The sequence below is a fragment of the Tubulanus polymorphus genome, chromosome 8 (genome assembly GCF_964204645.1).
Source record: "Tubulanus polymorphus chromosome 8, tnTubPoly1.2, whole genome shotgun sequence".
Classification (NCBI taxonomy): Eukaryota; Metazoa; Nemertea; class Palaeonemertea; order Tubulaniformes; family Tubulanidae; genus Tubulanus; species Tubulanus polymorphus.
In genome coordinates this window covers 16,336,123-16,358,084 of record NC_134032.1, presented here as the reverse complement: position 1 = coordinate 16,358,084, position 21,962 = coordinate 16,336,123, and the positions used below count along the sequence as shown (strand labels likewise).

Sequence of the window (21,962 nt, the reverse complement as noted above, 5' to 3'; positions counted from 1 at the left end):
ATTAAATACATAATGATAATGGATAACTATGTACTTGATAATCGATAAGTTCTTATGAATAATAGCAGTGAATAAGATGTTCAATCAAATAAGGTCGAGTTTAATGGAGAGTTAGTAGAAGATATCATGGCAGTACAATTAACACGAATCTCATGGTCGATCAATTGGTGCCGTCAATAATGCCACCACAGCACCCAGAATCTTTCATTTTATATTCGTCTTAGATCTTAATAATAATAATAATAATAATAATTTGTTTATCTTCTCTGACATTTGAACCCGATTCGTAGAAGAAGTCAGTCCAGTAGAGTGTTACTACGTGTAATCGATTTCTCTCCGCAGCTGGAAACAGAAAGGACGAAACGCATGGAACTGGATCAGGTCAAACTTACCGGTGATCTCACATTACTCAAAGAAAAAGAAGAACTATTGAAACGATTGGATAGTTACAAACAGAAAACTGAATCGCTTTACGACGAACTTCAACAACTTCAGAAGAATATGGAATCGGAAAAACATGACGAAGAGGTTCGTATTTTAACGGAACTTTCACCAGGTTCAGAAACTGAAGAGAATCTCTTCTCTTACATCAACGAATTGATTCTTTTTACAATGTTCGAATTTCACCGTCATCATCAGAAATCATGCCTTCTCTTTCTTTCTTTCTCTTTCTCCATCTTCTTTGCATCCGTGCTCAACCATATCTACCACATCACGTAACGACATGAAATCATCATCGGGCAATCCACCATCAATATCGCTCCATTTCATCTCACCGCTCACGCGTGCACCTGCTGTCGTCTGCTAACAGTCGTATAAACTGTTCACCGATCGATACGCGGTATCCTCGTTCTCGCTTCAGACCGGAGGTGAAAAGTCTAAAGAACAAATGAAGAAAGAGCTGCAAGAATTTCAGGACGTTTGCATCAGAAACAAACTAAAATTTGAAGAGCTCGAATACAAGTTAAATGAGGTATAATCAGTTTTGGAACCACCTTAGTGGCCGGTCATGCAGTCAGTGTTTAGATTGTCCAACAACAACAACAACAACAACAAGACCATCTTTGTTCTATAGTAATAATAATAATAGTTAGTGCTTATATAGCGCCTTTCCAAAGAATGCTCAAAGCGCTGTCACTCAATTATTACCCAGCTTCTGTTACCAATCCAGTACATTCTTACTCTCCCTGGGGAGATGCAACACCGATACGCTGCAGAGCGATCAAGGCGTCGTCAGCCAGTAGCAATTGTGAATTAATGTCTTGCCTAAGGACACTACAGCCGGGGTTCGAACACACAACCTCCCGATTGGGGGCGAGCACTCTACCACTAAGCCACACTGCACCACAGTAGTATCTTAATTCTATTATTACCAGTCTCGATATTGCAAGAGAAAATTTGAGCCAGGGCGCATCTGGCCCCTGGACGCAATTTCTGGTAGTTGAATAAACGCAGGTTTGTTTTGATTGAAATCGTGATAATATTTAAACGTTTTGCTATTTCTAGACCTCTGATGATCTTCGCGCCAAAGAGGAAGAGTTTGAAAAAGAACGCGCCAAATTCACACTGGAAAAGAATTCGCTACAGGAACAAGTGAAATCACGTGACGACTCTATCGGACGAATGAAGGATTTACTGCAACAGAAAGAGACGTTAATACGTCAGAAAGATCAGACGATCAGCGCTAATAACGACACGATTTCACAGAAAGATGTTTTACTCAAACAGAAAGAGGATTCAATTCGTAAACTTGAAGGTCTGGTTCCCGATATTGAACTTAGATTTAATGAGCTGTATACAAAAAGCCTGGGAGTAATCGACGTGTTGCTCGTGACGTCACGTGTTGCTCGTGACGTCAGCGTTTTTAACGAACTTTGACCGGCAATATGCCATCAGACACGTGATTAAAACCTATGACTGCAATGGATCCATCTTTACTTCTGGGGCCGGTTGCAGAGTCAGGGCTTAGACTTAAGACCAGTCTAGGACCGACTTAGTTCTATATAGCCAATCTAACTACTTAAGACCAATCGTAAGATTTAAGACCACTTTTGATCTTAAGTCTTGACTGCAGAACTGGGCCCGGGAATGGTAGACTGTTAATCATCAATAATCCCGTGAAGGCTGGTTTATACTTGTTTTACATTATATCATCAATGATTACAATGGGAATATCTCAAACCTCAATAAACCTGTGAATAATTGTGGTTATAATCCGTATTTCCTCGCTCACAGTTTCCACCAAACAGCGGGATAACGAGATGACGAAACTACGCGATCAGCTCACACAAAAAGAGGGGGCTCTGTTACAACACGAATCGAAAGTTCGCCAACTCGACGATCTGTTACGTCAGAGAGACGATCGTCTGCGTGAGAAAGATGAAGTGGCGCGAACTCTGAACAATAAAATACGTGAAAATGAGTTGAAGGTAAGCTTTAGTATTCAGCCTTGGGGGACTCCTCTTTTTGGCCTTTCGCGTGAAATTGAAGTAACATTTCAAGCCATTACTTAAATACTATTATACTATATTACTATGATACTAAACTATAACACTTCCAATGCAGAAATCATATTCAAATTGATGCCACGCAATGTCACCATTAATATGCATTGGAAAGGTCAATAAAAACTGACCTAGGTCATCCGTCGTTTACTCAGTTTTCATATCTAAAATTGTTATATTTTAGATCAGCGACATGGAACGTAAAATGCAATCTTCAAAGGACAAATTAGAAATGAAAGAAGCCGAACTGAGGAAAGTGGAAGGCGTAGCTAAAGAGAAGACTCTAGAATACCAGGAGGCGGTCAGACAGAAAAATAGTTTCCAGAAGAAATTGGATACAGTAACAGCAGAACGAGAGAAAATCGGTAACGAAATGGGAAGTTTGAGACAGCAGAAAATCGCGCTGGAAAATGAGAAACGATCTTTACAGGTAAGACTGGAATATATGGTAACTATGAGTTTGAGGTAAGACTGGAATATATGGTAACTATGAGTTTGAATCCCTCATAAAGTATGTATCGGTTCTAAAATTACTATTCACTGTTAAGAATGTTTTTAGATTGTTGGATTGCTTGGGATACAAGTCTTTTTATTTGTTAGATTGGCCGTGAAACGATAAGCTTTGACTGTGCGCGGAGTCCCTGACAGGTCCCTAAATCTCGGCCTTGGCTCCATGTAACATTTGATGTTGTTTTTTACAATCAGGTTGAGATACAACAATACAAAGATCGGCTCCACATCAAAGAACTATCGCGTAGCTCGTACGAGAGTAAAGTCGTTAAAACTCTGTTAGAAGATAAGGATAAAATATTCAGCGAGAAACATCGTCTGCAAGCTGAGCTGGAAACTCTTAGGAGTAAAGGTTCGTAATGTCTCCGCTAGGAGACTCTGCAGGATTCTTCTGTTACAACTCCCCGCCATACTTAGACGTCATTAGTTTCATCAGGGGTGGCTATATCGTTTACATTACACCCTATGACAGATCTGTGAACGAGTACGGGATCGCTTTCACATTTGAAACAGTTTGAAATGTGTTTGACTATTGTTTTTAAATCAAGCAAGGACATTGAAACCAGCCGACAGTAACACACCATCACACGGAGACACAAGGAACAGTGCTCCAAGTCTGAGCATATAATCCCTCTTGCATATCCCATTAAATGTTTGTTTGTATTGTAGCTGTATTATTTGTGTTTTAGGGGGAGTTGATCGAGATAAACTGGAGAAATTACTCACAGAGAAATCTAAACAATGCGATGAAAGTATGGAGTTGAATGATAAATTACAAGTAGAAATTAATATCCTATCGACTAAGGTAAATTTTGTATTTTTCATGCCGCAGTTTAGCTGTTAAATCCTGTATTTCGAAATGATTCTTATTTCTTTACGCGACGCCATCTTTAGATCCGGGACACTACGACCGCCTTATCCGATCTCGAGCACGCGGAGAAAGAGGCGAAAGACGCGTTAAGGTACCGCATCGAGCAGTGGGAAGATGAACGTCAAAGTCTGCTACAGAAAATCGCCCGTGATGAGAAAGTGTTCGAAATCGAAGCGTCGGCTTTGAGGGCAAATTACGAGAATAAGGTGAACATAGTTTCGAATCTTTCTGTGATTGTTGCAAGAAATAGGTGTCAGAATTGAACAGATTGATATGGGTAACTTATACCGGCGTCAAGGGATTTAAGTATAAAGAGATGTTGACTAAATATGAGAGGGCTGTGCCGTGGAGGGTGTGTGAAGCAAATAGGAAGGATTTTGACAACTAGAACTCAACGGACAACTAAAGTTCTGAAAATCGAACTTTTCGATCGCTGAAATTAAAAGAAATTGGTTCAGTTTGTTGAATTGATTTGTTTTTTAGGTGAGCGCTCTACAAACTGAGATAATCAGATTGAAATCTCAGACGTGTCACCTGCGGACGGACAGTCAGAGCAAGGCGAGCGTTGTTGAAGATTTGGAACGCCAGGTGGAGCTACTGAGACGTAAACACGAGACCGAATTCGACCAATGGGAGGATGAGAGGGTGACGTTACAGAGGAAACTCACAGAGGTATGAATTAACCTGCTCCACTCAGGCCCAGTTTCCAGAGAGTTGCCGTTAAAATTATCTCATGTTGCAAGACTTTGGGCCAGAGAGATTAAAGAAATAAAAGCAATTAAGAGTGAGAAATAGATTTGATCTCGGGACCTCCGTGGTCTATGAGCCGAGCGCTTTATGACGTCATATACGAGATCATTATGACGCGTTATGATTAGAAACGTTGATTTGAATATCGATTTCAGGTACTATACTCTGTTCTCAATATTATGTGGTGTATGTTTTCAGATGGACGAGCGCCGTAAGAAGCTGAATGAATTACTGAGGACTGTCGACGAGGGAAAATTGAAGATAACGGAAGCGGAAGCTGCGCGTGTAGAATTACAGAATAAATACGCGTTAGATAAATCATCGTGGGAGATACAACGACTCGAGTTACAGAGTAGAATTAATCAGGTGCAAATAAAACCTGGCTTAAAACCCGTAGAAACCTGGCTTTAAACACGTAGAAACCTGGCTTAAAACCCGTAGAAACCTGGCTTAAAACCCGTAGAAACCAGGCTTAAAACCAGTAGAAACCCGGCTTAGAATCCGTAGAAACCCCACTTAAAACCAGTAGAAACCCGGCTTAAAATCCGTAGAAAACCTGGCTTAAAACACGTAGAAACCCGGCTTAAAACCCGTTGAAACTCGGCTTAAAACACGTAGAAACCTGGCTTAAAACCCGTAGAAACCAGGCTTAAAACACGTAGAAACCCGGCTTAAAACACGTAGAAACCAGGCTTAAAAAACGTAGAAACCCGGCTTAAAACACGTAGAAACCCGGCTTAAAACACGTAGAAACCCGGCTTAAAAAACGTAGAAACCCGGCTTAAAATTCGTAGAGACCCGGCTTAAAACCCGTAAAAATCCGGCTTAAAACCCGTAGAAACCCGGCTTAAAACCCGTAGAAACCCGGCTTAAAACCCGTAGAAACCCGGCTTAAAACCCGTCGAAACCCGGCTTAAAATCCGTAGAAAACCTGGCTCTAAACCTGTAGAAAATCCGGGTCAAAACCGGTAGAAAATCTAGCCGAAAACCCGCCTCAAAAAACCATTTTGCTCCGGTTCTATATTGTTAGAACTACTCAGCGCCTCCTAATCTCAGCCTCATAAAGATCTTTTTTAATTTTCAAATATTTAGTTAGAAGAGCTGAGTAAATGTCAGAATCGCGAGAAAGAACGTGAAAAGGAAACGAAACCGACAAGTCGATTTAAAGATCTAAAAGCGAGACTTTATACACACGCTAAAATGGAGGGAACTTGGGAAAAAGAGAAGGTAAGTTCTACCTGAGGTAAGAGAGACTGTCACCAGAGTCAACTGAGGTAAGAGAGACTGTCACCAGAGTCAACTAAAATGATGATTTTGTCCTAAACAACATAGCTTGGCCACGGTGGCTTGGCGGACTACAAACGCCACTGCCCCAATCGCTAAAATGAAATGGTTTTAACACACAGACTAATGATATTTTCTAAAGGTTGATATGAAGAAAGCTTTAAGCGAAGCTCACAATCTATCAATGGAACTACAGGATCAACTCCGCCAAGCGGAAACTAGACGAACTAACGAGAAGCAAGATTTACTCGAGCAACATTCGCAGCAGCAAGTCGATTGGGAGCGGGATAGAGAGGAGTTAGCTGCTAAAATACTGCAGGTTAGTGTCGTTATTGTACCCCGTGTGCGTGTGTTCGTGTGCGCACGTGTTCGTGTGCGCACATGTGTATCTAGTACACAGATTTTCGGATATTTTGGTCTGTACTTTTTACTGCTACCGTTTTATTTATATTTTTCTCAATAATTTTTCGAATTTCAATTTCACAGAATCCTAGCAGGACTTTAAAACAGCGTGAAATTCTGCTGGAATTGTTTTCTGTTGAAAGCAAAATGATTTTTGGTCTAATTGTTTAGAGCTCACGAAGTTTATTGTATTGTAATTTACGTAGATATTATTGAATGTAGCTAGCACCCCACTCCCCTCACTCCCCTCACTCCCCACACGCCTCACTCCCCGCACGCCCCTCCGCCCTCAACCCGCATTACTCAACAATTTCTGTTTTTCGCTTTTGACATTTTAAATATTTAATGAATTACTGTCTGAACCGATATTAATGTGTGTATTACTTTCATAGACTCTGAGTTTGAAATCTCATCGCTGCGATATAGAAAAACGATATATCATTTATAATACACGCAGTACAGAGTTCTTCTGTACTTATCTTACTGTATCTATCACTGTCTCTTCTGCGCCCCTTCGGTTCCCAATATTCCGTTATCTCTCCCTGTTCCTCACTCCTTCCCTTACTCTCTCCCTCTCTCCCTCTCTCTCCCTATCCCCCTCTCTCCCTCTCTCTTCCTCTCTCTCCCTATCCCCCTCTCTCCCTCTCTCTTCCTCTCTCTCCCTATCCCCCTCTCTCTCTCTCTCTCTCTCTCTCTCTCTCTCTCTCTCTCTCTCTCTCTCTCTCTCTCTCTCTCTCTCTCTCTCTCTCTCTCTCTCTCTCTCTCTCTCTCTCTCTCTCTCCCTCTCTCTCCCTATCCCCCTCTCTCCCTCTCTCCCTATCCCCCTCTCTCTTCCTCTCTCTCCCTATCCCCCTCTCTCCCTCTCTCTTCCTCTCTCTCCCTATCCCCCTCTCACCCTCTCTCTTTCTCCCTTCCCCGGTTTTGTATTGAATCCCGGATTCAGCAGTGAATAATATCTAAATCGTTCATCTAACTGCGTTTGTGCGCGAGTCGCTATATAAACAACCACTTCACTCATTTCACGGTTTCGAGGAGTTGTGTGAGTACCATCCACACATACACCGCACACGCGTCCTCCCTTCCCCTCCCCTCTCCCTCCCTCCTCCCTCCTCTCCGGATAGCTGGAGAAAGTATCTCAATAAAACTGAAAACGGATACATAAATTCACTGGTTTTGTGTTGATTCAAAACAACGTTTTAAAACGTCGTTCGTGTCAATATGAATTGCTATTCTCTCATCCATCATTGTTTACGTTCTCCACATATCTTGACCTTGACATTCAGACCGCGTGTGGATACGGTTCCCGATATTTTGGGTTCGAATCCCGATTTTATTCCGTTGAAACTATACTAGTCATTAGAATATTTCTGTTTGTTTGTTTGTTTTTAGCTGGAAGCTCGATGCCAACAGTACCAGACGATATCGGCGCGGCTACAACACCTGGAGCGAGACAGCCGACACGAGCGAGACGCCTGGACTCAGGAGAGAGCTGAAATAAAGAGTAACCTTGAAGACACCCGGGCTTTACTTGCACTGGAAAAACAAAAACTGGACAGTATTGTCATGGAGGTAATTTGGGCAGTTGTTGTCTTCCTGCGCTAACCCAAACAACCCCCCCCCCCCCCCACACACACACACACACTTCCCATAACATCTTCTAGATTAACTCTAGCCGTTAATCCCTTTGCGCTCAATCGCTTGTCACTCTATCTGCGTTCCTTTCCATAACCTCTTCCATTCTCTGGGTCCTCTATACCCCAACCCCAAACATTCTCTGGGTCCTCTATATCCCAACCCCAAACATTCTCTGGGTCCTCTATATCCCAACCCCAAACATTCTCAGGGTCCTCTATATCCCAACCCCAAACATTCTCAGGGTCCTCTATATCCCAACCCCAAACATTCTCAGGGTCCTCTATATCCCAACCCCAAACATTCTCTGGGTCCGCTATATCCCCACCCCAAACATTATCTGGGTCTTCTATATCCCAACCCCAACCTGTCCCATGGCTGATGATGTTATATTTCCTACTGGTATCGAGCTAGATGAACCAGTTTTCTGACAAGCAGTCTTTCAATCGATAAATACTCGTCACAGCTTTAAAGTAATGAAAAAAGTCATCACCGATATTTTTGCAATAAAATCATCATCGCTTGTATTAAATAAAGTGTAAAGAACTGTCACCGTCTCACTCGCTGCAGCTCAGGGTGAGGTTCATCTCACTCACTGCAGCTCAGGGTGAGGTTCATCTCACTCGCTGCAGCTCAGGGTGAGGTTCATCTCACTCGCTGCAGCTCAGGGTGAGGTTCATCTCACTCACTGCAGCTCAGGGTGAGGTTCATCTCACTCGCTGCAGCTCAGGCTGAGGTTCATCTCACTCGCTGCAGCTCAGGCTGAGGTTCATCTCACTCGCTGCAGCTCAGGGTGAGGTTCATCTCACTCGCTGCAGCTCAGGCTGAGGTTCATCTCACTCGCTGCAGCTCAGGCTGAGGTTCATCTCACTCACTGCAGCTCAGGGTGAGGTTCATCTCACTCACTGCAGCTCAGGGTGAGGTTCATCTCACTCGCTGCAGCTCAGGGTGAGGTTCATCTCACTCACTGCAGCTCAGGGTGAGGTTCATCTCACTCGCTGCAGCTCAGGCTGAGGTTCATCTCACTCGCTGCAGCTCAGGCTGAGGTTCATCTCACTCGCTGCAGCTCAGGGTGAGGTTCATCTCACTCGCTGCAGCTCAGGCTGAGGTTCATCTCACTCGCTGCAGCTCAGGGTGAGGTTCATCTCACTCGCTGCAGCTCAGGCTGAGGTTCATCTCACTCACTGCAGCTCAGGGTGAGGTTCATCTCACTCACTGCAGCTCAGGCTGAGGTTCATCTCACTCGCTGCAGCTCAGGCTGAGGTTCATCTCACTCGCTGCAGCTCAGGGTGAGGTTCATCTCACTCACTGCAGCTCAGGCTGAGGTTCATCTCACTCGCTGCAGCTCAGGGTGAGGTTCATCTCACTCACTGCAGCTCAGGGTGAGGTTCATCTCACTCGCTGCAGCTCAGGCTGAGGTTCATCTCACTCGCTGCAGCTCAGGGTGAGGTTCATCTCACTCGCTGCAGCTCAGGCTGAGGTTCATCTCACTCGCTTTATGAGTCACTGCCCTCAAGTAAAGAGAGATAGAGGGAGATAGAGAACCACTTATCAGTGAGGTTTCATCACGTGACACTCACTCTATCTCCCATGGCGGTGACAATACTGAAAATATACGTCAATATTTGTTTTAGTTTTACTCCTAAATATTACAAGATTTACAATTAGAAATATAATCCCGTCGTTTCTCGTAGCGCACACGTGACTTCACAGCCCACGAGAGTCTCGCATCCGAACCGGAAGTGCTTGTTACATCCAGAATTGGATCAAATTTTGAATAATGTAACTGACTGCTGGGCGAGGTTTGATGTTTCTGTGAGTGTTTAGGTTACATTGTGTAATTATATTGTAGTTGAGGAGATTGAGAGAGCTGACGCCATTGGTCGAACATTCCACAGAGACTAGTAGCGCCACCTCGCCAAACGATCCCAAATCCGAAACGAGAAAAGTGCAAGAAAGCGCGGAAGTTCGACAAGCCCTGGACGAGGTAAATATCTCACAATGCGACGAGTGTTCGATTTCTAGGTTCATTCAGTTTAACTGTTTCTATAAAAATAGTTTTAATTTCTCCAATAAATCGGTTTGATTTGGGTTTCATTTTCATGTATATGTCCAATGTTTGTTTATCTTGTTTTGTTGTGTTTCTTGTTTGTAACTTTTTATATTATGTTTTTCTATGTACGATAGCGTTTTGTCGGCCATTTTAAAACGGTAAGTCGTTTCCTCTCCCTCCGCGTGACCTCCACGTGACCTCCGCGTGACCTCCACGTGCTATACACACGTACAAGCACGCGATGTTGGCAAACCTGCTGCGCCTGCCGCCTGCTGCATGTATTCATTCATCTCAGTGTCAGGTACCACGACAATAATGTCTAGATAGATTCCACAGTTAGTTGAATTCCTCACAGTTCCACAGTTAGTTGAATTCTTCCTCACAGTTCCACAGTTAGTTGAATTCCTCACAGTTCCACAGTTAGTTGAATTCTTCCTCACAGTTCCACTGTTAATATGATCAGTTCCACAGTTCGTTCAATTCCACATAGTTCCACAATTAGTTTCCATAGTTCACTGTTATGTTGGCGTTGGTATCTAAAAGGCTTCTGTTAATCCCTTGCACAGCATCTACACTTCCCAGATATCACTGCTGCTGCTGCTGCTGCTGCTGCTGCCGCTGCCGCTGCCGCTGCCGCTGCCGCTGCCGCTGCCGCTGCCGCTGCCGCTGCCGCTGCTCTCTGCCACTGCCGCTTGTGGCAGACAATTTCCACAGTTTAGAAAGCTATTCAGGATTCGGTTTCACAGGCCTCGTTTTATTCTAGACTTAGAATAAGTTCGTTTCAATGTTTTAACTCAAATCTGAAGCGAGAATTGATGGAACCGTTTTTATCCTGTTTTGTACTGATTTAGTCTCTGTTGTAATGCATTCCCTCACAAACCTGCAGAATATGTTGAAATATCCTGATTTTGAAGATTTCTTAGCTTGTCATAGAATAAGCGAATCCAGTAATAGGATGCACGCCCCCTGGTGTTGATTCTAAGATCCAGTTCCACAGTTGACGAGAAACTGTTGAACTGGAGGCAAAAAACTGTTACCATGACACTTATATCGATTTGTTTCCGCTGATTTCAGGCTTTAGCGCAACTGATGAAACTTTCCGACGACATAACTCAAGGTCACCGTACAGCGCCCTCTATGTACGTCACGAAGTAAGTGTCCTATTATATTTTACCCTCATTTAGTACCCTCTCATTTACATAAAAAGTCCAGGGAATCCCTTATATCATCATCGATCTGTCTCTCAGGATCAATGGATTTCATACATATAACCGAAATTCGTTACCTATCCCATTTGCAGAAATTATGGCAACATTTATAGGGGACCTCTTCTTCACTCTAGGTACTATTTTGGGGGTCCGGCCCTACGCATCTTCGAGCTTCTAACCTAATTGTGGTCCGATGTCATCAGGATAAATGAGGGCGGCCATTTTGATTATTGATATTGTGTATGATCGATCTTTGCAGATATGAGGAAAGTGGAGGCCACGGAAGTCGAACATTAACGGGTAGACCATCAGCTACTGGGACACCTCGATCAGATATGGGTGATTCGGATTTAGATATTTCTAGTTCTCCCTTCTATAAAATCCTCTCATCTCTATCTCGACAATACACGAGCGTTCACATTAACGGTACTCAGAGTGCGCATGCGTCACGTTCGGCTACACCCGATCGTCCCGGTCGGCGAGGTACGTCACAGTCACCTGTACGGAAAATCACGAACTATCCCGACGCGCCGCCTAGTTTTATAATCACCACCCCGAAACGATCGCAATCTCCCGCTAATCTCAGCCGTAGTAACAGCGACGACGGTCACCAGGCGGCGCCAGCGTCCGATGCGCAAAGTTTATCGTCGTCGAATGGCGTTTTCTACCAATCGTTACCGGTGCATAAACGGTTACCGTTACTGAAGAAATGCTACAGTCTGGACACTCCTAGTAATACAGATAAACTGTGGAGATCGAAGGAGAATACTCCGCAAATATCGCGATCTGGATCAACCGAAACCGCAGATTTAGGTTACTACGAAACCGAACGAAAATACGCGTTAGTGAAGGCGTGGGCCGGTAGGACGAACAATGGCGCCACCAGTACAGCCGATCAGACCCCGTCAACTCCTCAGTCGTACTCGTCGCAAACCTCGATCGCCAGCGATAATCGCAGCGATTACGACGTAGCGAGTTTAGCGAGAAAAATAGCGCGGCAAAAATTCTACGACAACTACGAAAAATCGAATCGCGATTCCGGATTTTTATCGTGGCCCGAACGGAAAAGTCATCAGGTGACGAGGACTGCTATCAGCGAGGTCGACTTTAATCAGGCTGAGCGTAAACCGGGTTCAGTGAGGAAGAGTAGATCAACGGCGAGTGATGACGCACCGGAGACTACGAACTCTTCCGGCGGTACGAAATCGCTGAGCAGTAAACAAGCCGTGAAGGATCGATCTAAAGCGATTTATAAAGAGCAGAAAGAAAAGGAGAAGCGCGCAAAGGAGGAAAAGATGAGAGAAGAAAAGGCGAAGAAGGAGAAAGCTAAAGAGGAGAAGGCAAGAGAGGAGAAGGCGAAATTGGAGAAGGCGAAAGAAGAAAAGGCGAAAGAGAGAGAAGAAAAAGCGAAAGAGGAGAAGGCGAAAAAAGAGAAGGAGGAAAAAGCGAGGAAGGAGAAGGAGGAGAAAATGAAGAAAGAGAAGGAGGAAAGGGCGAGAAAAGAAAAGGAGGAAAAACAGAAAACGTCGAAGATGGCGAAATATGCTCCGTTTGTGTTCAGTGTTAAAGAGAGAAGTCAAATGTGGCAACAACGTTCAACGAGTAATCCACCATCAGCGTCAACAGGTGTCGCTACTGTCGCCATGTCCCCCGCAGCGCCATCTGTCGCTAAATCGGAGAAAAAACCGTTCGGATTCTTACGAAAATCAGCGAGCGCCGACCTGACGTCACCGAAACCCGTTACAGCCTCGACTTCATCAGCAGACGATAAAAGCACCACCATTCCGGTCACAGCAGCGCCCTCTAGTAGCAGCAGCAGCAGTAGTAACAACAAACCAGTAGATATAGAATCAACCCGACCAATCACAACTCCTGTTACACATCGCGCTTCCGGTAAAACGGTAAGTGGTTTACATCTATAGTGTCACGTGATTTATTGATTTTAGTTGCTTTCGTTACTTTTTTATTAAAATCCTCTCATTTTCAGACTAACAACAACAAAACAGTTACTAATCTCCTTACTAACAAACACCGGGGCCGTAATTGGGTTCGAACCCCGCAAACCTCTTCCAAGCATGTACCGATGATAACTGTCGAAAGCTCGGACACTGCTGTCAATGATAATGGTGATCAACGCCATCTATCGAGCCCTGTATGGTCAGTCGATATATCACCGTGTATATCTGTGCATCACAAAGCGCCACCTGGTGGCCATCACCCCGCGTCATCCAGCGGTCATCGTGCGCCACCTAGTGGCCTCTAATCTAGTCGGTAAACTGATAGATCACATTATTTATGTGTTTGCTGATTTCAGAGACCCCAAAAACAATTACGTTCATCGCGCTACTTATTTCAATCACATACTGATGAAGATATTATGTTTATATTTTCAGTGGAGGGTGACCCCTGTGTGAGGACGAGGTCACGTGAACCGATACGAGATGTCACGTGGTTTCCCTGTATGAGGCAAGAGGTGACATGCATACGTCCACTAGGTGTACCAGGTCCTTGTTTACTAGCTGCGATTGCAGCAGCAGCAGCAGCAGTAGCTGCTATTTCAGGTGCTAGCACTATTCCCGCTGAATTGTCGCTCGCTCGGTTTCAACGTGATGGTTATAGTTACACATATTGGACGACAGAGGGCTCTGATTCCGTCACAGATACAAACACAATCAGACTCTGGAACAGAAGGGTCTATATTTGAAATGTGAAATTCTGTTTTCGTTTTTATTATAGCATGGCTTGATTTATAAGTTATAGTAAATTATATTAACGATTTAAAATGATTATAATTATAATTATGATTAGTAATGATAGTTTATTGTTTGCGTAACGAGTCTCTAGTTTCTGTTTCTATTGGTGATGTAAAAACTTCACCGAAATTTAAAACCTAACGGTTTTTTGTGTTGCGTGTTCGAAGTACGTTATGACGTCATCTAACGTCGTCGATGATGACGTCATAGGAATGTCAGATGTATGAATTAGAACGTAGAATTATATTCGTTTTATTTCGTCTATTAATACTATAGATCCTTCCGAAAAAAGATGGCCGCTTACTTGCATCCCCACTATGACGTCATTACTCTTTAAGGGTCTATAGTCGAAAGAGAATTTATTTCGTCCGCGAATTTTCTGACGAATCTTAAAAATAGGAAAAACAGAAATAGTGAATATTTCGTTGTGATGAAATGATAGTTAGCGGCTGTCTATCTATCGGCTGTCTATTTAGCGGCTGTCTATTTAGCAGCTGTCTAACCTACAGCTGTCTAGTCATTGTTTATTACTGAGTCAAAGAGATATTTGTTAATTTATATAATATATCTAGTAAAATGATAATTAGAAGTCACTTTCATAGATATATCTACACGATTGTATAAGCATTAAATGGCTCACGAGCATGTGAAGCCTTAGGGCTAGTGAGGGACGAGAAGCTCTAGGGCTAGTGAGGACGTGAAGCCCTAGGGCTCGCGAGGATGAGATCAGCCCTAGGGTTTCTGTGTTTAACAGAGTGCTTATTGTAATTAAGGGCGACGTTCTATCAATCTCAATATCACACGTCACTCATTTCCGGTCGAGTTCCGGTTCAGTAATACAAGTACGGTACGCTTAGTACCTTGACCTTGTCATTGCAAGGTCAAGGTTCAAGGTCACCTCGTGAAGCCGAGATGCTGGTAACTTTTATGGCACATATTCATAATTTATTCCATATTTATAATCAATATACATGTTTTATCCTATTTAGAATGTTTTTTTTTCGATTTGAAGGAAATCTTGGACCTAGTTGCACTCTACAATATTTAGAGGGCGCTGCAGTTCCTCAAACGTGAGTTACATATGTATAACCTGCTGAAAGATAACATGATTACAATTAAGTTTTAATTGTTACTATATCAACCATCCACTGGTTAACTCTAACTAACTATTGAGCATATGCAGCGCCCTCTGGACCCAGGAACTCATTTTTAACTCGGTGATGAGTTTTAAAAAATCTGAAATCGAATACTGCTGAATGTGCGAAACTTGATCGCATTTTCTCATGCGAACCCAAATAATGCTGTGTAAATTTGTGAATAGATTTTAAAACGAGGATTCTTAACTTTCAAAATTAACCCAATTTTTCGCTACGTTTTGATACTTTTTCTTGTATAAATAAATAAATTGTGAAAGGTGTTTGAAGTGATTTTCAGCGATCCTGGTATCAGTGATTCCTGAAATCAGCGATCCTGGTATCAGTGATTCCTGATTCCAGCGATCCTGGTATCTGTGATTCCTGATTCCAGCGATCCTGGTATCAGCGATCCTGGTATCAGTGATTCCTGATTCCAGCGATCCTGGTATCAGCGATCCTGGTATCAGCGATCCTGGTATAGTTTTTGTTGATTTCGAATTGAAATTTATAATCATTTGTTTGAAGAATAAAAAAGTATGGATTTTTCTGCAATCAATTTGATTTTAAGTGATTTTGCTATTATGCATTAAATGCTGTCCCACTCGGAGTGCGTCCCGGGTTCAAACCCAAGTCTATTAATGTAGATACCTAATTGATTGAAATTAAACACTCATTGTGAATTCCTATATGATCGCCATCTATTAGATTTTTAGTGAACTATATATTTCAGGTCAATATCCGATAAATCCAGCCGTACGGTGCTGCTGCTAAGCTCATCGTTAGCGGGATTTTCATACACTAACTAAAGCCAACTCTGGCAATCGACGTGCTGTCCAGTTATACTCCCTCACCCTAGCTTGCCAGAGTTGACTTACGTTAGTGTATGAAAATCCCGCTAACGGTTTTTTGTGTTGCGTGTTCGAAGTACGTTATGACGTCATCTAACGTCGTCGATGATGACGTCATAGGAATGTCAGATGTATGAATTAGAACGTAGAATTATATTCGTTTTATTTCGTCTATTAATACTATAGATCCTTCCGAAAAAAGATGGCCGCTTACTTGCATCCCCACTATGACGTCATTACTCTTTAAGGGTCTATAGTCGAAAGAGAATTTATTTCGTCCGCGAATTTTCTGACGAATCTTAAAAATAGGAAAAACAGAAATAGTGAATATTTCGTTGTGATGAAATGATAGTTAGCGGCTGTCTATCTATCGGCTGTCTATTTAGCGGCTGTCTATTTAGCAGCTGTCTAACCTACAGCTGTCTAGTCATTGTTTATTACTGAGTCAAAGAGATATTTGTTAATTTATATAATATATCTAGTAAAATGATAATTAGAAGTCACTTTCATAGATATATCTACACGATTGTATAAGCATTAAATGGCTCACGAGCATGTGAAGCCTTAGGGCTAGTGAGGGACGAGAAGCTCTAGGGCTAGTGAGGACGTGAAGCCCTAGGGCTCGCGAGGATGAGATCAGCCCTAGGGTTTCTGTGTTTAACAGAGTGCTTATTGTAATTAAGGGCGACGTTCTATCAATCTCAATATCACACGTCACTCATTTCCGGTCGAGTTCCGGTTCAGTAATACAAGTACGGTACGCTTAGTACCTTGACCTTGTCATTGCAAGGTCAAGGTTCAAGGTCACCTCGTGAAGCCGAGATGCTGGTAACTTTTATGGCACATATTCATAATTTATTCCATATTTATAATCAATATACATGTTTTATCCTATTTAGAATGTTTTTTTTTCGATTTGAAGGAAATCTTGGACCTAGTTGCACTCTACAATATTTAGAGGGCGCTGCAGTTCCTCAAACGTGAGTTACATATGTATAACCTGCTGAAAGATAACATGATTACAATTAAGTTTTAATTGTTACTATATCAACCATCCACTGGTTAACTCTAACTAACTATTGAGCATATGCAGCGCCCTCTGGACCCAGGAACTCATTTTTAACTCGGTGATGAGTTTAAAAAAATCTGAAATCGAATACTGCTGAATGTGCGAAACTTGATCGCATTTTCTCATGCGAACCCAAATAATGCTGTGTAAATTTGTGAATAGATTTTAAAACGAGGATTCTTAACTTTCAAAATTAACCCAATTTTTCGCTACGTTTTGATACTTTTTCTTGTATAAATAAATAAATTGTGAAAGGTGTTTGAAGTGATTTTCAGCGATCCTGGTATCAGTGATTCCTGAAATCAGCGATCCTGGTATCAGTGATTCCTGATTCCAGCGATCCTGGTATCTGTGATTCCTGATTCCAGCGATCCTGGTATCAGCGATCCTGGTATCAGTGATTCCTGATTCCAGCGATCCTGGTATCAGCGATCCTGGTATCAGCGATCCTGGTATAGTTTTTGTTGATTTCGAATTGAAATTTATAATCATTTGTTTGAAGAATAAAAAAGTATGGATTTTTCTGCAATCAATTTGATTTTAAGTGATTTTGCTATTATGCATTAAATGCTGTCCCACTCGGAGTGCGTCCCGGGTTCAAACCCAAGTCTATTAATGTAGATACCTAATTGATTGAAATTAAACACTCATTGTGAATTCCTATATGATCGCCATCTATTAGATTTTTAGTGAACTATATATTTCAGGTCAATATCCGATAAATCCAGCCGTACGGTGCTGCTTCTAAGCTCATCGTTAGCGGGATTTTCATACACTAACTAAAGCCAACTCTGGCAATCGACGTGCTGTCCAGTTATACTCCCTCACCCTAGCTTGCCAGAGTTGACTTACGTTAGTGTATGAAAATCCCGCTAACAATGAGCATAGCGGCAGCACCGTACGGTAAAATGTTGATATCTTAACAAAAGTAAGTACTGATACTGAATACTGAATAGGGGATGTACAGGGGTGTCCCGGGTTCAAACCCCGTAATTACTGATACTGATTCAAAGACGTCCTGACGCTGAATAGAGGAGTACATGGGTGTCCCGGGTTCGAGCCCAGTAATTACTGATTCAGAGTGGTCCTGATACTGAAAAAAAGATGTACAGGGATGTCCAATAGAAAGCGGAACTAAAACATGGACTAATTCTGGATCCAGTTCCACAGTTCTGGAGCCAGTTCCACTTGGACTCAGTTCCACAGTTCTGGAGCCAGTTCCACCTGGACCCAGTTCCACAGTTCTGGAGCCAGTTCCACATGGACTCAGTTCCACAGTTCTGGAGCCAGTTCCACCTGGACCCAGTTCCACAGTTCTGGAGCCAGTTCCACTTGGACTCAGTTCCACAGTTCTGGAGCCAGTTCCACCTGGACCCAGTTCCACAGTTCTGGAGCCAGTTCCACATGGACTCAGTTCCACAGTTCTGGAGCCAGTTCCACCTGGACCCAGTTCCACAGTTCTGGAGCCAGTTCCACTTGGACTCAGTTCCACAGTTCTGGAGCCAGTTCCACATGGACTCAGTTCCACAGTTATGGAGCCAGTTCCACCTGGACTCAGTTCCACAGTTATGGAGCCAGTTCCACCTGGACTCAGTTCCACAGTGTCTCACGTTTTGTCTTGTATAAAATAATTTTTCACCTCCACATCGCATTTTCATTAAATCGACTTAAGAAAGATGCTGAATTTGAAAAATGTTTGAAATTGATTTATTCTATCTAGAAAGTACAGCATCTGTTTATAAAATAGCATACAGCATGTAAGTGGATCTATCACCCATTATAACCTATATATTTCGTATGTTGGGTCCACTGTTGCCATTGTATCCGGATGTAGGTTCAGGTCAGTTCGATTCTAATCGACTTTTTTCACAATGGTCTCGGCGCGCATTCCATTTCCGACGCTACCATTGGATATGAGAGGTATTGTTCAACGGACGCATGGATGGACCGCGACCCTGATCCAACATTCCTTTCGACCACAGGACGCCAGACAGCAAACACGTCTGCGAAAAATGCTCCCGAAACTCAGGAACTTCTACATTTGGTTCAACTGTAAGTGTTCAAACCGATAGAAATATATTTTAGAAAAGCTTCACGAACTCTTTTTCATTTTAACTACATTTTTCTGAACCCGGTTCAACTGTTATCGGTTTAGTTTGACTCGAATAGTTAAAAACAAAAAGTTCATTTTCGAAATGTGAATTGTTAAACTTTTCAGTTTAATTGGGATTGGTCACATAATTAAACAGTTAATATCTAGGTTTAAATTTGTTCACAAAACTGTCTCGGCCAATTGTTTCAAATTACAATTGAACTAATTGGTACTGTTTAATTCTTGTCGTTTTAAGCTCCATTTATTTCATTTAGAAATGTACAATATTTTGTATTCTTTTGTAGGTATCTAAAAAACAGTTAAAAGCACTATAATGAAAGAATGTCTCGATGAGCGCCTTTTGGTCGGATAAAACAGACAAGAGTAAGTTATTTAAATCATATATTCATTAGGATTCCTGAAAACCGTTTGTTTCTTGCTCAATGAAAGGTGTTGAAAACTTGTTGCGCAATTTCCTATCTGGAAGCAAGTGGTTTGACATTCAACGAAACTAGGCTGGCTCCGGATTCAGACGGTATGATGCTCCACGCGCATGTGCTACTGTCTTCAAAATTTCCTGCCCCTTTTCATAATAGTCTGATCCCATAGGTAGAAAGGGGGCACACATTTTCACAAGACGAGGCTGATAATTCTATAAACAAAAGGGCACCATTCATATTTATTGTCTGGAAATCTCAATGCAGTTAATGTTCTAGAAAGCATCAGGACTTTGCTTAGAAGTTGCACAAAGGAAGTAAATTTGCAATCACCACCAAAATTTGTCGTGGATTATGCCATTGTTTTATAAGTTGTCCCACCCTCAGTTCATCTTGACACCCACTAGGGATTCGAACCCACTGCGCTTTGATCTGTTCTCGAACCGGGCCAATCACAGCGCTTGTAACAACCGTCAGTTGGATATTCCGTTAAATGGACCAATCGGCGATCAGCGAAAGGAAGTATTCCGCAAGTTGATATATGACGTCAGTCGTTGAGCGATACCAGACCCCTGGGCCAAATTCGGTTTTCGTATCTAGTCGACTAGTGGTCGGAACAAATAATCGAATGCGCTTGATTTTCGAACTATTTCCGGACTATAGTTCCGACTAACGGACATTCGGTTTCACTTAGTTCGACTAACTCAGATAACCGAAGGTGGCCCTGGCAAGCGAGGATTGCATCTACCTCCTTCCGCTCTCCAATATAATCGTTACACCTGCAGCAAAAGAGTTTAATGCGCGATGAATTTCTGCAGGGGAATCCCCGCAATCCAGTCACTTCCTCTTCAGCATTTCACTAATACGACTGTAGTGACACGTGTGCGCTTCAGCCGGTATCACTGTCTGTAACCAGTGTGTGGTCTCTATCACAAACTAAACCAGTTATATTTATAAGCCCAGTCGAAAGAGGTTATCACCAAAGATGATTAAAAACATTTATTGCACAACATGAGAATGAACAGACCCGATATGATGTCATCTAAAAAACACGTACAGGTCACAAGTTACCAAATCCGTGAAATGTTGTTAGTTTAGGGTTTTACAACTCTCCACTGACTGATACCGCCACCACCAGCATTACACCCATCAAAGTCTCTAACCATTGATGTTGCTGCTGCAGCTTCTGCTGCTGCTGTTTCAATCGTTACCTTAGTGTCACACAATACTAGGACCGCGCCCCTGTGACCACCTTTGCTTCATAATTTTCAGATCAATCAAACTGGTTTTTATAACATTTGAATTTTATGATTTCAGGCATTCCTCTTGAGAACATGGAACATCCACTGAGACCACCACACTCGCAGGAGCAGCATCCACTGAGACCACCACACTCTCACGAGCAGCATCCACTGAGACCTCCACACTCGCAGGAGCAGCATCCACTGAGACCTCCACACTCTCACGAGCAGCATCCACTGAGACCACCACACTCGCAGGAGCAGCATCCACTGGGACCACCACACTCGCAGGAGCAGCATCCACTGAGACCACCACACTCTCACGAGCAGCATCCACTGAGACCACCACACTCGCAGGAGCAGCATCCACTGGGACCACCACACTCGCAGGAGCAGCATCCACTGGGACCACCACACTCTCAGGAGCAGCATCCACTGAGACCACCACACTCGCAGGAGCAGCATCCACTGAGACCACCACACTCGCAGGAGCAGCATCCACTGAGACCACCACACTCGCAGGAGCAGCATCCACTGAGACCACCACACTCGCAGGAGCAGCATCCACTGAGACCACCACACTCGCAGGAGCAGCATCCACTGAGACCACCACACTCGCAGGAGCAGCATCCACTGAGACCACCACACTCTCACGAGCAGCATCCACTGAGACCACCACACTCGCAGGAGCAGCATCCACTGAGACCACCACACTCGCAGGAGCAGCATGAAAGAAAAGATAAGTAGAAATATTTCAATCTTTAAGCCTTAAGAATTTTTTCAGTGTATAGGAAATAAAGATGCAAGTTTTCAAAACTCCCCGCCTCCCAGCCCGGTCAGGTGATTCCCCGCCCGGTCAGGTGATTCCCCGCCCGGTCAGGTGATTTCCCGCCCGGTCAGGTGATTCCCCGCCCGGTCAGGTGATTCCCCGCCCGGTCAGGTGATTCCCCGCCCGGTCAGGTGATTCCTCGCCCGGTCAGGTGATTCCCCGCCCGGTCAGGTCATTCCCCGCCCGGTCAGGTGATTCCCCGCCCGGTCAGGTCATTCCCCGCCCGGTCAGGTGATTCCCCGCCCGGTCAGGTGATTTTTGTTATCTTTTCATCTGTTTCCAATGTTATCTGTTCAGCTGTTTCCAATGTTATCTGTTCAGCTGTTTCCAATGTTTTCAATGT

At 43.3% G+C, this 21,962-nt stretch overlaps 1 protein-coding gene and 1 long non-coding RNA gene across 2 annotated transcripts in view; both read left to right on the top strand.

Annotated features, from left to right (window-relative positions):
* LOC141910412 (uncharacterized) overlaps window positions 1–15,635 on the top strand; it is a 32,046-nt gene extending 16,411 nt beyond the window's left edge. The window contains exons 12-29 of the mRNA XM_074801151.1: window positions 343–528; window positions 863–973; window positions 1,507–1,756; window positions 2,236–2,429; window positions 2,689–2,934; window positions 3,210–3,366; window positions 3,704–3,819; window positions 3,909–4,091; window positions 4,369–4,557; window positions 4,834–5,001; window positions 5,728–5,862; window positions 6,062–6,238; window positions 7,711–7,890; window positions 9,806–9,940; window positions 10,141–10,164; window positions 11,081–11,157; window positions 11,474–13,115; window positions 13,608–15,635. Of these exons, the coding sequence (XP_074657252.1) occupies window positions 343–528; window positions 863–973; window positions 1,507–1,756; window positions 2,236–2,429; window positions 2,689–2,934; window positions 3,210–3,366; window positions 3,704–3,819; window positions 3,909–4,091; window positions 4,369–4,557; window positions 4,834–5,001; window positions 5,728–5,862; window positions 6,062–6,238; window positions 7,711–7,890; window positions 9,806–9,940; window positions 10,141–10,164; window positions 11,081–11,157; window positions 11,474–13,115; window positions 13,608–13,628 (4,191 nt within the window). The 3' untranslated portion in view covers window positions 13,629–15,635. The remainder of the gene's footprint in view (window positions 1–342; window positions 529–862; window positions 974–1,506; window positions 1,757–2,235; window positions 2,430–2,688; window positions 2,935–3,209; window positions 3,367–3,703; window positions 3,820–3,908; window positions 4,092–4,368; window positions 4,558–4,833; window positions 5,002–5,727; window positions 5,863–6,061; window positions 6,239–7,710; window positions 7,891–9,805; window positions 9,941–10,140; window positions 10,165–11,080; window positions 11,158–11,473; window positions 13,116–13,607) is intronic.
* Window positions 15,636–18,999: 3,364 nt separating this feature from the next.
* LOC141909898 (uncharacterized) lies at window positions 19,000–20,990 on the top strand. Its single transcript, XR_012619795.1, has 3 exons — window positions 19,000–19,072; window positions 19,418–19,496; window positions 20,867–20,990. It is a non-coding gene; the product is annotated as an uncharacterized LOC141909898 (long non-coding RNA).
* The last annotated feature ends 972 nt before the right edge of the window (window positions 20,991–21,962 follow it).